Genomic DNA, 14,229 nt, shown 5'->3' on the forward strand with positions numbered 1-14,229 from the left:
TGCAAAATTTGAGTTTATTTTTGTCTGAAATTTTTATATAATTTGATTTTCAAACTTAAAAAATAAACTAATAAAATTTTTATAATTCAATTGAATTAATTTGTTTTTAACATATGAAGCAGTGTTTTGGATTGGTGTTTGAACTCAAATAACAGTTCGAAGGAATGTTTAATATGTAACAAAAAAAATATTAACACAGTTGAATCAAGAGAAATATATTTATTAATTTTAAACTAATATCAAATTTTATCAAAATTTTAAATAAAAATGACAAATGTCAATTTAACGTTCAAATTCATAAAATAAAAATATACTTAACATTATTTTTATTTTTAATTACGAAGGAGTATTATTATTTTTTGACTATAAAGAAAACAGTTGAGAGAGATGAGAGGGGAGAGTGAGAGTAATTATGGTTGACCAAATGTAAAAGAAAAAAAGATAGAAATTCTTACTGAAGGACTAAAAGGGAAAATGGAAATAAAATGCACAACTCAATTAACCCCAAATCCAATACATTGTAACTTACTTCCCAACAACACATTTGCACCATTGCCTTTTCCTTCCTTCTTCTTCTTTATTCCCATTTCATTCCTCTGCTCTGGACCAACAAACTTCCTGTTCTCCCCTTCTCTATTATCTGTCTCTTCCCACAAAGGGAGAAACAAATAAAACAGACACATTCAGAAGCAGAGAATCTCTGCACAGACACATCCAACTCTCCTCCTTATTTTCTCCTTCTCCGCCAACACTCTCATATCCCTGTTCACCCCTTTTCCCTCCACTTACCGTTTCTCTTCTCAATTACCCCCCACAATAAAATCTCCCTTATCCTTCTACACCCACCTCAAAATTTTCGATTTTTCGCTTTCCCAAAAAGACCAATTCGGCAAAAAGACCAATTCGCTTAACAACTTGTAGCAAATTTCGTTGATTTTCCCGTTTATCTGGATTGTCGTTGGTTTCGAGCATCTGGGTCGGTGAGGGGTAGCCGGACAATCATGCCACCGGCTGTGATGGATCCACCATTGCTAGAATCATCGTCGGTGCTGTCTTTTTCCTCTGACATCGTCTTTCCAGGAACGGAGCCAGATAATCGGCGATTCGGGGATCTTAGAGGTCTGCAGTGGCGTATAAATCTTGGGGTATTGCCATCTTCTTCCATTGATGATCTTCGTCGTGCCACAGCTAATTCTAGAAGGAGGTAAAGTGGCCAGTTTAATGATCATACCGTATTAGTTTCTTTTATGGTGATGCAATTTTTTTTAATCCAATGCTTGGTTTTGTATAATTGTATCCCTCAAGGTTGATGCCTATTTGAGAGGTTTATTGTTAGTGGTAGGTATTGTAGCCAAAATTATACGAGTTTGAGATTACTTCCTTGGTGTTGATGATAAACTTAGCGTGTAGCTATATGATATCAATTTTTTATCGTCACCATGTGTAATTTGCCCCCTTCAACTCTTAATAATAAGTGAAGGGTGCACCTTATACTTTTTTTTATAATGGGGGCATATACAGAGAAAAATTACAGAATATTTTGACAATTTTTCATGGATAATGCTTACATACGTGTTTGGGCCAATTAGCTTAGATACTTTATTTTTTTGGTTCCCCTGTCAGGCGGATATAATCTTGTATCAAAGTATTGTTTTATTGGCTGAAATAAAAAAAAAAAAAAAAAAGCTGTTTCTTTGGTTGGCATTGATTATGGATTTGGCGCTTGACTGCTCATGTATCTTGTACAGTGTTGCCAGGACCGAGTTTTGGATCCACCTGTTTCTTGATGTCTGTCATAATTGTGCATTAAAAGCAAATGTATATTTGTTCGGTTAATTCCTATTGTTTGGGGGTGTACTTCTTTAACATGGACTGTTAAAATCTTGTCAGGTATGCCAGTTTGAGAGGGCGCCTTTTGGTTGATCCTCATATTGTAAAGGATGAAAGTAATTCGCCCAATCTTGTCATGGATAACCCACTTTCACAAAATCCAGGTAAACCAAAGCTTGTCATGGATATTCTCTCACCCCATTCCTGCACTTTTAGATAAACCTCTTTACTTGTAGATGAATCTATATCTGATTACAATCCGTGATTTAGCCAATATACTTTCATAAATTCCTTTATATTGAGTTAGATAGAAAGTTAGATATCTTAATGCTAATGTACAATATTTTCTTCCACCTTTCCTGACATTGGTTTAATAAGAGTTTCATCCTCTGGTATCCTTTTATTTTATTTGTTGACAGATCATATATTTATTGTAAATTTGCTATTTTCCAAGATTTTGTAAATATATATCCCCCTAAAGGAATATTTAGCAATGTTCCTCTCTCATTTCAAACCCATGAAAATGTTAAGCTAAAAAAATAATGACAATCATTAAACTATTGAGGTGAAGAGGGAGCAGACAGAGAAAGCCAAGCTGATAAATTGTTTCATATCTTGTCATACTGTTGTCTCAAAGTATTGAAATACATATTACTGATATAAGTAGATTTTTCTCTGTCTAACCCTCTCAGTCTCTTGCCATTTGAACTCTGTCTGTGTTGACGTTAATATCAAATTTTCCCATTTGCAGACAGTACATGGAGTCGCTTTTTTCGCAATGCAGAGATAGAGAAGATGATTGATCAGGATTTGTCACGTTTATACCCAGAACATGGCAACTATTTCCAGACGCCAGGATGCCAAGGCATATTGAGACGAATTTTATTACTATGGTGTCACAGACACCCAGAGTGTGGTTACAGACAAGGTAAATTCCTCTGCCAAGCAACATTTGTTGATAATATGTTGAATTGAAGAGAACATGTTGGGATGGTTGTCTTGTTTTTCCTTCCAACTCCTTGTGAGAAGCTAGCAGAAATAACTATTATCTTCTCCAATAGTTATGCTAAATCACATTTCCACCTCCTGTAGTTTAAGATAGACACTCATTCTTTTTAAGCTTTTAATAAAATAACAATCACACCTCCTTTACTTTTTAAAAGACATTTACTCCTCTCTTTTTAATAAAGTGATAATCACACGCATTATATTCTTAATAGAGTGTTACTAACATCTCTTATTTTACCTAAAAATAACCTCTTGGCTAAAAACTAAATAAGAAAACTATGAAAATTAAAAGTTACAGTTTTATGATAGAAAGATTTAAGAATTTTTTATAAAAGAATTAAACAATTTAATTATCATATGTTAACAATATCTAAAGAGTTATATTGGTAGTTTTAAATAAAATTAAGGAAGTGAGTGATACTTTACTAAAAACATAAGAGGCTAATGTCATTTTGTTGAAAACATTTTTTCTATCTCAAGTAAGCCTTATTATTTATCATGAGTGTCTCATTTTTTCCTTCCAACCTCATATAGTTAACGATAGCTCATGTAATTGGATGAAAACTTGACTATACTTATCACAAAAAGGCACATCATACGGTTTTCTCATACCTAGTTTTGTGTTCTCTGGGAGCATATCAACAATGATCATTAATTACATATCTATCATACATACTCGAAAGACCCATCAGTTTGTAACTACTTTTGCATTGATTCCTTTTCCATTATCTGCATGTATAGTGAACATTATCTTCTCTATTGCAAGATTAAATTTTTAGAAAAACTTTTAGCTGGTAAATTATAACTTAGTTTGACTGAGGTTCCCCTGTAACTTGTTTTGATTTATTTGCATGTATGATGCAAATAGTTAATTTCATACTATTGAGCTTATTTCATTCATTCATTTTGTAGGAATGCACGAATTACTTGCTCCGGTGCTTTACGTACTTCAATATGATGTGGAGTGTCTTTCAGAAGTTCGAAAGCTGTATGAAGATCACTTCACAGACAGATTTGATGACCTCCTTTGTCAAGAGAATGATCTTTCTTATAACTTTGATTTAAGAAAATCTTCAGACTCGAAGGAGGATGGAATTGACTCCAATGGAAATGCAATGAAAATCAAGAGTCTTGATGAGCTTGACCCTAAGATACAGAACATTGTGTTGCTAAGTGACGCTTATGGGGCAGAAGGTGAACTGGGCATTGTTTTATCTGAGAAATTCATCGAACATGATGCTTATTGTATGTTTGATGCTTTGATGAATGGGGCTCGTGGTTCAATTGCAATGATTGATTTCTTCTCTTACTCCCCTTTGCCCGGGTCCCATACTGGCTTGCCTCCTGTAATTGAAGCTTCCGCTGCATTGTATCATTTGTTGTCTCATGTGGATTCATCTCTGCATGCCCATCTTGTTGATCTTGGCGTTGAACCCCAGTACTTTGCTCTCCGCTGGTTGCGAGTTTTATTTGGCCGAGAATTTTCACTCAGCAACCTTTTAATAATCTGGGATGAAATCTTTTTATCAGATAATAGTAAAGTGGAAACACATGCCGAGGACAATTTTAGGATCTTCAATTCGTCTCGAGGAGCATTTATCTCTGCTATGGCTGTAGCAATGATGCTTCATTTAAGATCTTCACTTCTTGCCGCAGAAAATCCTACAACCTGTCTTCAGAGATTATTAAACTTCCCTGAGAACACGGATATTGAAAAACTAATAGAGAAGGCTAAATCCTTGAAGGCTCTTGCATTAAGTACTGAGATTTCATCATCGTCGATGCCTTCATTCGTCGAGTATCATAACCAGGCTAAAGCAGTTATTGCAAGATCTAACACCCTTTCATCTGAATCAATCTCTCCGAAAACTCCTATGAATCTGGTACCTGAGAGCTACTGGGAAAAAAAGTGGAGAGTTGTCCACAAGGCTGAAGAACTCAAACAGGATGGGGTGGAAAAACAGGTTCCAACTCGGAAGAAGGGATGGACAGAAAAGGTAAAGTTCAGTTTGAGAAGAACAGAATCTGACCCCTCTTCACCCAGGTCTAGGAGTGGTAAAAAGGAATCCAAGTCACCAATTAGGCGCAGTTTGTTAGAAGATCTATCTAAGGAACTTGGCTTTGAGGAAGATACCGAAAAGCTCAACAGTAATGATAATCTACCTGCAACAGTTGAAGAGGAGCAACGGGAAGACGGTTCAGAATGCAGCAACTGTAGTTCTCCTGCAGATAGATGTCTTAGTCAAAACACAAGTAGTGTGGAAAACTCACCTGCTATGTCTTGCTCAGCTAGCCCTCCTAACGAGGCCAATGATCACAAAAATGACTGTGAGAAGAGTAGTGTCGGATCTAGTTTATCCCTTGATGGAATTAGTGAAGCATCAATTAGTAGTCCTCCCTTTGACTCTCATCTTCCAATCTCTGATCATCCTGAGAACGCATCAAACACAACAGGGAGAAATAATACTAATTCTGCTGGAAATTCAACCACGCATTCCAAGGAGAGAAAATTGAACAAATTTCAGTGGCTATGGAAGCTTGGGCGGAATAATGGCGAGTTTACTTTAGAGAAAGGAAGTTATGCTTCTGAGGCAGTAAAACCTGCCAACAGTTGTGATGATCAAAGCAACACAGTACCCTCTTCTACAGCCAATACGCATTGTAGTCCTCTTGGTTGCAAAGGGGATTCTACAGAGCAGGATATGATGGACACTATGAGGAATATTGGGCAGTCAATGCTTGAGCATATCCAGGTATATACTTATTTCTCATTGTCACACTCAAAATCAGTTAGTTAGTGAGTGAAAACTTACAATCTAAAGACTGGTTTAAGTCTAAATTCTATAGTTGTCAACAGAGAATCACCTTTTCCGATGCACCAAAATAAGAAGTAACATCTTGTAGTCTAGCTTTGAATCTGAACCAAAAGAAACAGTTTTATTTACATGAAATGTATGCTGAGAAGTTTTGTGTGGCAGGTGATAGAGAAAGCTTTCCAACAGTGGGGAGAGGGAGCATCATTGGATAGCATGTCTGAAAATGTTGCGGTTGGTGAAGAGCAGGTTTCTCCCATGTCAGCTCTGAAGGAGCTACGTAAAATCAGCAATCTTTTGTCTGAGATATGAGCCGAATCTTATATTGACCTCTGTCCTGTGTGTGTTGTATATATATATATATATATAATATATGTATATTGTAATTATAATTTGTTAGTGGCAATTAAGTAAATGTGATTCTTCTGCTTCACTTCTATATATACCTCACGAATACCATAGATTTGCAGTGATGGACTTGTAAATACCAATACTGGAGTTACCATCAAATAAAGTAAGGTGTTTCATTCCTATTTATGATTATAATTTTGCTTCGTTGCATGGCATACCTTGGTTGCAAACTAAATTGTGGTCAAGTCTGGATACCCTCAAAATTTTAATGTATAAAATGAATCAAACATGTATTCAATCATATTAAATTCTTTAATGTTTTTATATTTTTTATTTGAAAAAATATATGTTGACAGCCCTGGGAGTTATATACGTGATTGTTTTAACAAAAAAAAAATAGTAAAGAATAAATTGGTAATTAAATATGTAAAAATTTATTAAAATAATAATACTAAAGATCGTTTAATGAATGTAAATAAAAGTGGGTGTATAAGTGATAATATATATTTTTACTTATTTTTCTATGTTTATTGACATGAATAAAACTCTTTCCAAGCTTTTTATATTGACTTATCCTTAAGTTTAGTGTGTTTTGTATTGTTTTATATTTTAGTTGTTTTATGTTTGTTTGATCTCTAAACTCTTTGTTTAAGTGTGTGAAATAAATAAATAGGGAGTATTTCTAGTGGAGGAAAACAAACAATAACTCAAGAGAGCATGTTTTAGATGAGGAAGAATCAATTTTAAGCAAATACTCGCATCAGGTGTCACTGGAATTACGTCCAATGCTTCAATTACTGAGTGTTGTCGAATTGCATGGAGTTGAGCACCACTAACCCTTGCACAAGTAGCGTTGAACAGTGAAAAAGTGACGTTGAGCACTAGTTAATGTGAAGCAATTGGCATTAAGTGGTGTAAAATGGCGTTGATCGATAGTTTGATGGAAAACCCCTTTCGTGTTATAATTGATCGTGCTCAACTGAGATGGCACTGATAGATAGTGTCATTGACATGTTAAAGTTGGGTATTTATTCATGTTTTCCTTGAGGTTTTGTCCCATACTCTTCCTCCCACGATTTCTCTCAACTTAGAGCAACTGAGGAGGCCTTTAGAGGTTGTTTGGGATGTTGGGAAACTCTCCCCCTCCTCCCTGGGTCTTTAATCTTCATCCATGGTGTTATGCCCCTTTAGGGTTAGATGAAGGAGAGATCTACAAATTGGAGGTGTTGATGCGAAGGGGAGGCACATTGGAGCATAGAGTAACTTACCTTCAAAAAGGACGTGCATCTTTCTTTAGTTTCAATTTCTTCCTAATCTTTCTATTTGTAAACCTTAGGTTCTCCACCACGGAGAACTAACTCTATTTGTTGAGATTTGATGTAATAAACTGAATCTTGTGTATTTTATGATGTTAATGCATATGTTTTTTCCATTTCAAAGTTAGTATAGAAGTATTTGATTTCTATGCTTAATGCTTATTGTGACTTTATCACTCATGACTTGATTGTTGATTATTCAAGTGTTGGAAAATGTCTTGAAATTAAATAGTTAATGGAGCTTGTATATAGAGATAGAGCATGATTTATTAGTAATATTAAAACTTTTAAACTTAACGCATGATTACTTGTTGAGGATTCAGAACTTGGATGAATTATCATAGGCTTTTAGTCATTAGAAATAGAATTTGAGTAATCTTATAAGTTGATTTTAATATGAAATATGGAATTTAGATGTTGTAAATGTACGAGAATGAAGTGAACAAAATTTAATCTTGACAATTGTATATACTCTATGTTAAATTTATATTACACATTCAATTGTTTGATAAAAATACAAAAATAGTTTTTCATATTTTTGTGAGTTTTATTGTCTAATTGAATTGTAAATTTTGAGAGTTGTCATGCGTTCTACAAGACACAAATTCTTGTGAAGAAAAAAATATTTATTATTTGTGAAACTTGTGTCAATATTTTATCAATAATCAATTATAATATGCTATGCATATATAGATAGATTGTATTATTGTAATGATTCTATGTGAGTCAATATGTACAATAGGGTCTATTAAAATATGATTTAAATACTAAATTAAGAAATTCGATGAACTATTTAAACTTTAATAATAACTAAGTTAAATTGACGGTAATAAAGAACTTAAATTGACGGTAATAAAGAACTGATTGAAGTTTTATATAGTAAATTGTGGATGAAAATCACCTATACTCAACTATGATTATAAAAACCACTTTATCATTAGAAGTTGTTACAAGAACTCATATCAAAACATAGTAGATTGTTGGGCATTTTGAATTATTCATATGTATTAGTATTTGAATTTCAATATAATCTTATTTCCCATTCACGAGATATCAATTATAAACCTAAATCAATTAATTTGAAAGAAAATACAATTAATTTATACATTTATTTTATTACTTTAAATAATCAAATCATAAATATAATTCTCATCTTTTTTCTTATAAATGATAGCTTAATATTATTTTAAAAATAACCAATATTATCAAAGAAGAGTAAACAATTTAGATATTTTTATCATAATAGTTCATTTCTTTAACATGGTTATGATTCAAATCTGGATCACAAATTACCATTATCATGTCTACTCAAATTTTATAAATTATTAATTAACAAATATATACATGTTTAATATAATGTTTATGAAATTATAACAAATATTTATAAATCAGTGTCGTTACTAAACAAACACTAACTCGTTACTAGACAAACACTAACGAGTCTATATATGTTTTAAGAGAAAAATAATATTAATAATAGTAATTATAAAAAAAGTACTACTAAAAATTTTCATAATAAATGAATTTTTTTTACAAATTTGTTAAAAAATATTGTAAAAAAATATTTTTTCTACTATTTTTCTAGGAATCTTAATTAGCAGGTAATTTATTCATGAATAATTATTTCTTACAAAATTATAAAATTCGTAAGCATTTCTTATAAAATTTGTTGTGAAAAGTGTTTTATATAAAATATTTTACAAAAAATTAACAGTAATGTTTTGCAAATTTTTTTTCATAACAAAATTTATTAGTATTTCATACAAAAAAATTTCAAAATAAAATTAGCAGAAAATGAGTTTTTTTAGTAGGGAAGGGTAGTTACATTATTAAAATGTTGTACAATTACTTTTAATATTTAGGTTATTTCAATTTTAAAAATACAACTAAATATAAAATAAGAATATGAAATTTATAAATTAATTTAAAAAATGTCTTTATAAATTATTATATATACATATTTTTTAATAAAATATAGTTAAATATGAAATAAGAGTATGAAATGTATTTTTTTTATATATTGTTATAGATATTATTGTAATGATAAATAATATTCCAAAAAATGTATAAAAGGTTAAATTATATATTTTTAGGGTAGCAAATATATAATATGCAATTTTCTTTCGAACACTATAATCAGAATCGACTCAAGAATAAAGCAAGTAAAACATCCGCTTGAGGCATACAGTAAAAGAAGGCCTAAAAATTTTTTTTTTACTACTAATATTTTTTTATAAAATTATGTTTAAGAAAAAATGCCTCAACTTTTTTTTACTAATATAATCCTATTAAATTAATTATAAAATTATGTTTTAAAAAAAACTAAAAAAAATATGTTATTACTAATATAGCTCTATTAAAGTAATTACAATTTTTTGTTTTAGAATAAAATTCAATTAAATTAGTATTAGTGTGTGTTAACTTTTGTCAGTATTAAAAATGATAATTAATGAGTTAAAACTTTTATTTAGTAAATTATAATTTTGTTTACGACAAAGGGAAGAATTAATTATCTTTGTTCTTTTGTAATCTATATTATTTTATTTTTTTATTTTTTTATGGGACTTCTCTGGTCTCTCCTTACTTTCTTACCTTCTAAGAGTCCTTTTTTGTTAAGTTTTGACATATTATATTTCTTGAATCTCATATTGTCCGTGTATACCAATATTTTCATCATCATTATTTTTGGTTATTATGTTTTTTCTTTCTATTTGTATTGTTGTTTTTATGATGTTTTTTATTTGTACCAAACTTATAAATGTGTTCCTGATCTCAATTTTGTTTCAACACTTTTTGAAATTAGAAATGAGTTTTAAGAGTTTTTTTTTTTTTTTGCATATATCTTTACAATAAATCTTTCTTCAAAAGTATTAGTTAGATTAGGGGTTAATCTCTTGGTGAGTAATAGATTAATTGGACCATAATTCAAAGTTAGATTTTTTGTAAAAGGATAATTTAAGTTTAGGAAAAAAAATTATTATCGAGTTGAGAAAAATCTAAGTTTTGTGAAAAAACGTATTAGACACAAAAATAAACAATTTGAAGAAAACATTGAAAATGAAATTGTAAAACCTCTTCAATAATCATTTAGAATTAATTAATTTCTCTATATTGTAGATAAAACAATTACTACACTTCAAAATAAATTTGAACAATTTAAAATATATGAAGATATTTTTGTTTTTTATTTAGTGTTAAAAAATTAAAGTCATTACATTTTTTAAGAAAAAGGCTTAAATCTTGAAAAATCTTTAAAACATGATCATTTGTTGGATATCGATCCCTACTGCTAACAATATGGAGAAATAAGGTGGGTTTCAAGGAGATTAAAAGGGAGGATGAGAGATGTTTTGTGTTCAACTTCTCCATTAACAAAAACTAACAACTAACAATTGTTGATAAAAAAAATAAAAAAATAATATTATCATTTGACATTCTTAATTATATAAAAATAATTTATTCTTTTCCAGATGCACCTATAACTCAAAACTAAATATAATAAAATCTTATTTAAAATCAACGATGTCTCAAGAAAAATCAACTGAATTAGTCATATTATCTACTGATAAAAATTTTAAATAAAATTAATTATTACATTTAATAAATAAATTTTGCATAAAACGGTTAAAAAAAAAAGAACTCATTTTTTTGAATTTGCTTTATACCTCGCTAATTCTTGACTCTATAATAAAAAAATATCGGTATTTAGACCATAGCTAAATATGTATTGGGTTTTTGCCGAAAGTTGTTGAGATGTCAAATGTATTGTTGTTTATTATTGTTATGTTGATATAATAAACCAGAGAAGACTTTAGTACGGTTGTTATTACATGGACATAGGTTTCTTAAAAATGTTACCATTATCACTAAATATATTATTATAATGGTAAAAACTATTTCACAAATACAATTTTAGTATAACAAGAATCATACAATCTAATTTTTAGTATGATAATAAAGAAATATCCATCTCCTTATATATCAAATGTCAAACAAGATTTTTTACAAAATCTCCTTGTGATGAATTACAACTATGAAAAACTCTACAACCATAAAATATTAAATCAACAAATTACTAATTAATTGATTATTATCTATGATGTACGGATACTTTAACTTAGGTCACGTACCCTTGTTCAACACATATCTGTATCTGATACTTTATGATACTTTATTGATGTTTATCAGTGAAGTATCTAATTTACAAAGTCGTAGTACAATACAATAAAATCTTTGAATAATGATTAATTTTAGTAACAAAAATAATTAATCACTATATAGTGATCAATTTAAGTATAAAAACTAAAAATTATTGACAACTATAATAGTTCCAAAAAATTATAATTAGTCTCTAAATTGATAATTGAAATAATTTTTATTATGATTTGATTTCTAAATTGGTCACTAATATTAGTTACCAAGACTTTGACTACCAGAATAATTGGTTTCTAAATTGGTCACTAACATTAGTTATCAAGGTTTTGACTACCAAAATAATTAGTTTATAAATTGATCTCTAATTAAGAAATTGGCATCTAACATATTTTTGGTTACTAAAATTGGTTATTATTTAAAAGTTTTCATACGATGATACTTTTATGATGACAATAATTTAGATTTTGTATGTTGATAACTTTAATACATATACTTTTAATTTAGATTAACACCATAATAATTATATATTTATTACGTTTTTAATAATTATTATATTCATTTTTCAATATTCATATATCATTATATCACGTATCCATTCATTATATATTATTATTGGTTAAAGACCTTAATACAAAACCAATCACAAAATAGGCATTTACAAAGTAATAAGTTATTGAATCACATTAACTTTTACCGAAAGACAAAACTATTCCTATCTTTTCATTCCACTCCAAATTGAAATGCCACACGTGCTCTCTTCATTAATGTTTTCAATTCCCAAACAACTCTAACCCAAATATGGATACATAAAACTGTTAATACACGAGCCACGAAAGCAAAAAAAAAAAAAAAATAGCATAAAACAATTTAAAATTAGTTATTTACCTCTGCTATTTTCTTTTTCTATTATTATTATTATTATTATTATTATTATTATTATTATTATGACAACGCAACATTTCTTTTAAACATCTCTCTTTCCATTCATGAGAGTGCTGTCATTACTTAGAATCGAGTTTCTTGTTCTACAATTCAATACTATTTTTTAAGGATGACGATGCATGTATATCCTTATAGTTTAAGTTTGTTTTGTTTACGTCTATTTCACATTTGACTCGTAAAAGAAATCGAAAAGATGATCTTCCATAAGAATCTAATTAATTTTGTTGACTCATAGACTTGTGGACTAATCTATATCAACAAAATCTTTTAAAAATAGAAAAAAAAACATTGTAAAACAATTTTTGTTTATTATAGTTTATAAGTTTAAAATTTACGACTAAATTAAAAATAAACTTAACTAAACATAAGATTAATATTTATGTCAAATAAATGTGTTAAAGATAAATATTTCAAGAAAATAAAATGTAGAAAGAGATTATTGTCTAAATGCTTAATTAGTAATTTCATTTATATAGTTAATTCTATTATTCATTTTGGTTCCATATTTATTTTTTTACTTGATTGAATTCCAATATTCATTAAAGAAAATTAATTTAGTCTCTTCTCTTAAATCAGGTCACAATCAAATGGAAATATGAAGTGTGAATTGAGTCATAACAAGACATAGAGATCAAATTATTAATTAAATGTTATATAGTAAAAAGTTACACTTTTAATTTAAAGTACAAATAATCAATTGCACATTTTCAAACAAAATATTATTTCTATACTAATAAATATTTGAGAACTAATGTTAAATGGAAGCAAGAGAGTGACTTGAAATTTAAAATGTGAAGTGAAAGAATATTGAACAGAAAAAAAGAGTATTAATTTATTTAGTCATTAAAATATAATTAATTTATTTTGTTACGGATCAAACGGATCAACTATTCTTCCATGTCATTAACCTTGCAGACCGCAAATTACATATAACAAACTTAACTTAACCATGACATTAAATTATATTGAATAAAAATAAAAAAAATTAAATACCATATAAATACAGATGAGTAAAAATTCAAGTATGAATTTACATCTCACGTTGAACATATAAAATCTTTGATAAATACTTAATATATATCCTTAATAGATATTTATAAATAATGGGTACAAATATTTAATTACTTACTTGATTAATGAAAAATATATTAATCAATCATGATATTATTTTATATTTGACTTCATATATTTCTATTCTTTTAATTTAAACATTTGAAATTTAATTTATTTTGTAAGAGTTTATTTACATTAACATTCTATAGAATAATTTAATTTGAATTGGACTTAGAAATCAATTTTTTTATCTAAATTTATATTTAAAGATTTTTTTAAATAATTTTATTTAAGATTTAAAAAATATACATACAAATATCTACATAAACCCTTCTCTGATTCTCTATATCATTTTTAATTCTTTAAAAAGTATTTAATAAATAAATATTTTTATTCCATTTATTTTACGACAACTATTCGTGAAAACATTGGACATCACTCAACTTGTCCACATCACACGGTTTCGTGGTGTGCATTTAACAACAACCTTAACATACATATGTAAAATCTTAACAAAACTCATCAAATTCTGTAATTATGGTATGAAGATTTGTACAATTTTATTATACTAAACAAAAATATTTTTGGACAAATAAATTTTTAATAAAATTGACAAAATTATTAAATAGAGTAACTTTTTATTTTTTTATAAAAGTTAAAAGATAAAATAATAAAGTTTCAAGATATTTTTGACCAAAAATAGTAGTTTGTAAACCAAACTTTATAAAATATCATTTTCCTGTAGTAAAAGCGAATTTGCA

General features: G+C 28.6%; 1 protein-coding gene across 1 annotated transcript; it reads left to right on the forward strand.

Moving 5' to 3' along the window:
• Positions 1–531: 531 nt before the first annotated feature.
• LOC114178383 lies at positions 532–6,182 on the forward strand. The gene is made up of 5 exons (XM_028064248.1): positions 532–1,204; positions 1,891–1,994; positions 2,582–2,758; positions 3,751–5,591; positions 5,817–6,182. The coding sequence occupies exons 1-5, from the start codon at positions 1,002–1,004 to the stop codon at positions 5,961–5,963; spliced, it is 2,472 nt and encodes an 823-aa protein (XP_027920049.1). The 5' UTR covers positions 532–1,001; the 3' UTR covers positions 5,964–6,182.
• The last annotated feature ends 8,047 nt before the right edge of the window (positions 6,183–14,229 follow it).

This window comes from Vigna unguiculata, chromosome 3, assembly GCF_004118075.2.
Source record: "Vigna unguiculata cultivar IT97K-499-35 chromosome 3, ASM411807v1, whole genome shotgun sequence".
Taxonomy (NCBI): domain Eukaryota; kingdom Viridiplantae; phylum Streptophyta; class Magnoliopsida; order Fabales; family Fabaceae; genus Vigna; species Vigna unguiculata.

Coding starts and splice junctions, on each gene's coding strand:
- LOC114178383 (XM_028064248.1), top strand. CDS start 1,002: ATGCCACCGGCTGTGATGGATCCACCATTGCTAGAATCATCGTCGGTG. Junction 2,759..3,750: donor AGAGTGTGGTTACAGACAAG/GTAAATTCCTCT, acceptor TTCATTTTGTAG/GAATGCACGAATTACTTGCT. Junction 5,592..5,816: donor CAATGCTTGAGCATATCCAG/GTATATACTTAT, acceptor TTTGTGTGGCAG/GTGATAGAGAAAGCTTTCCA.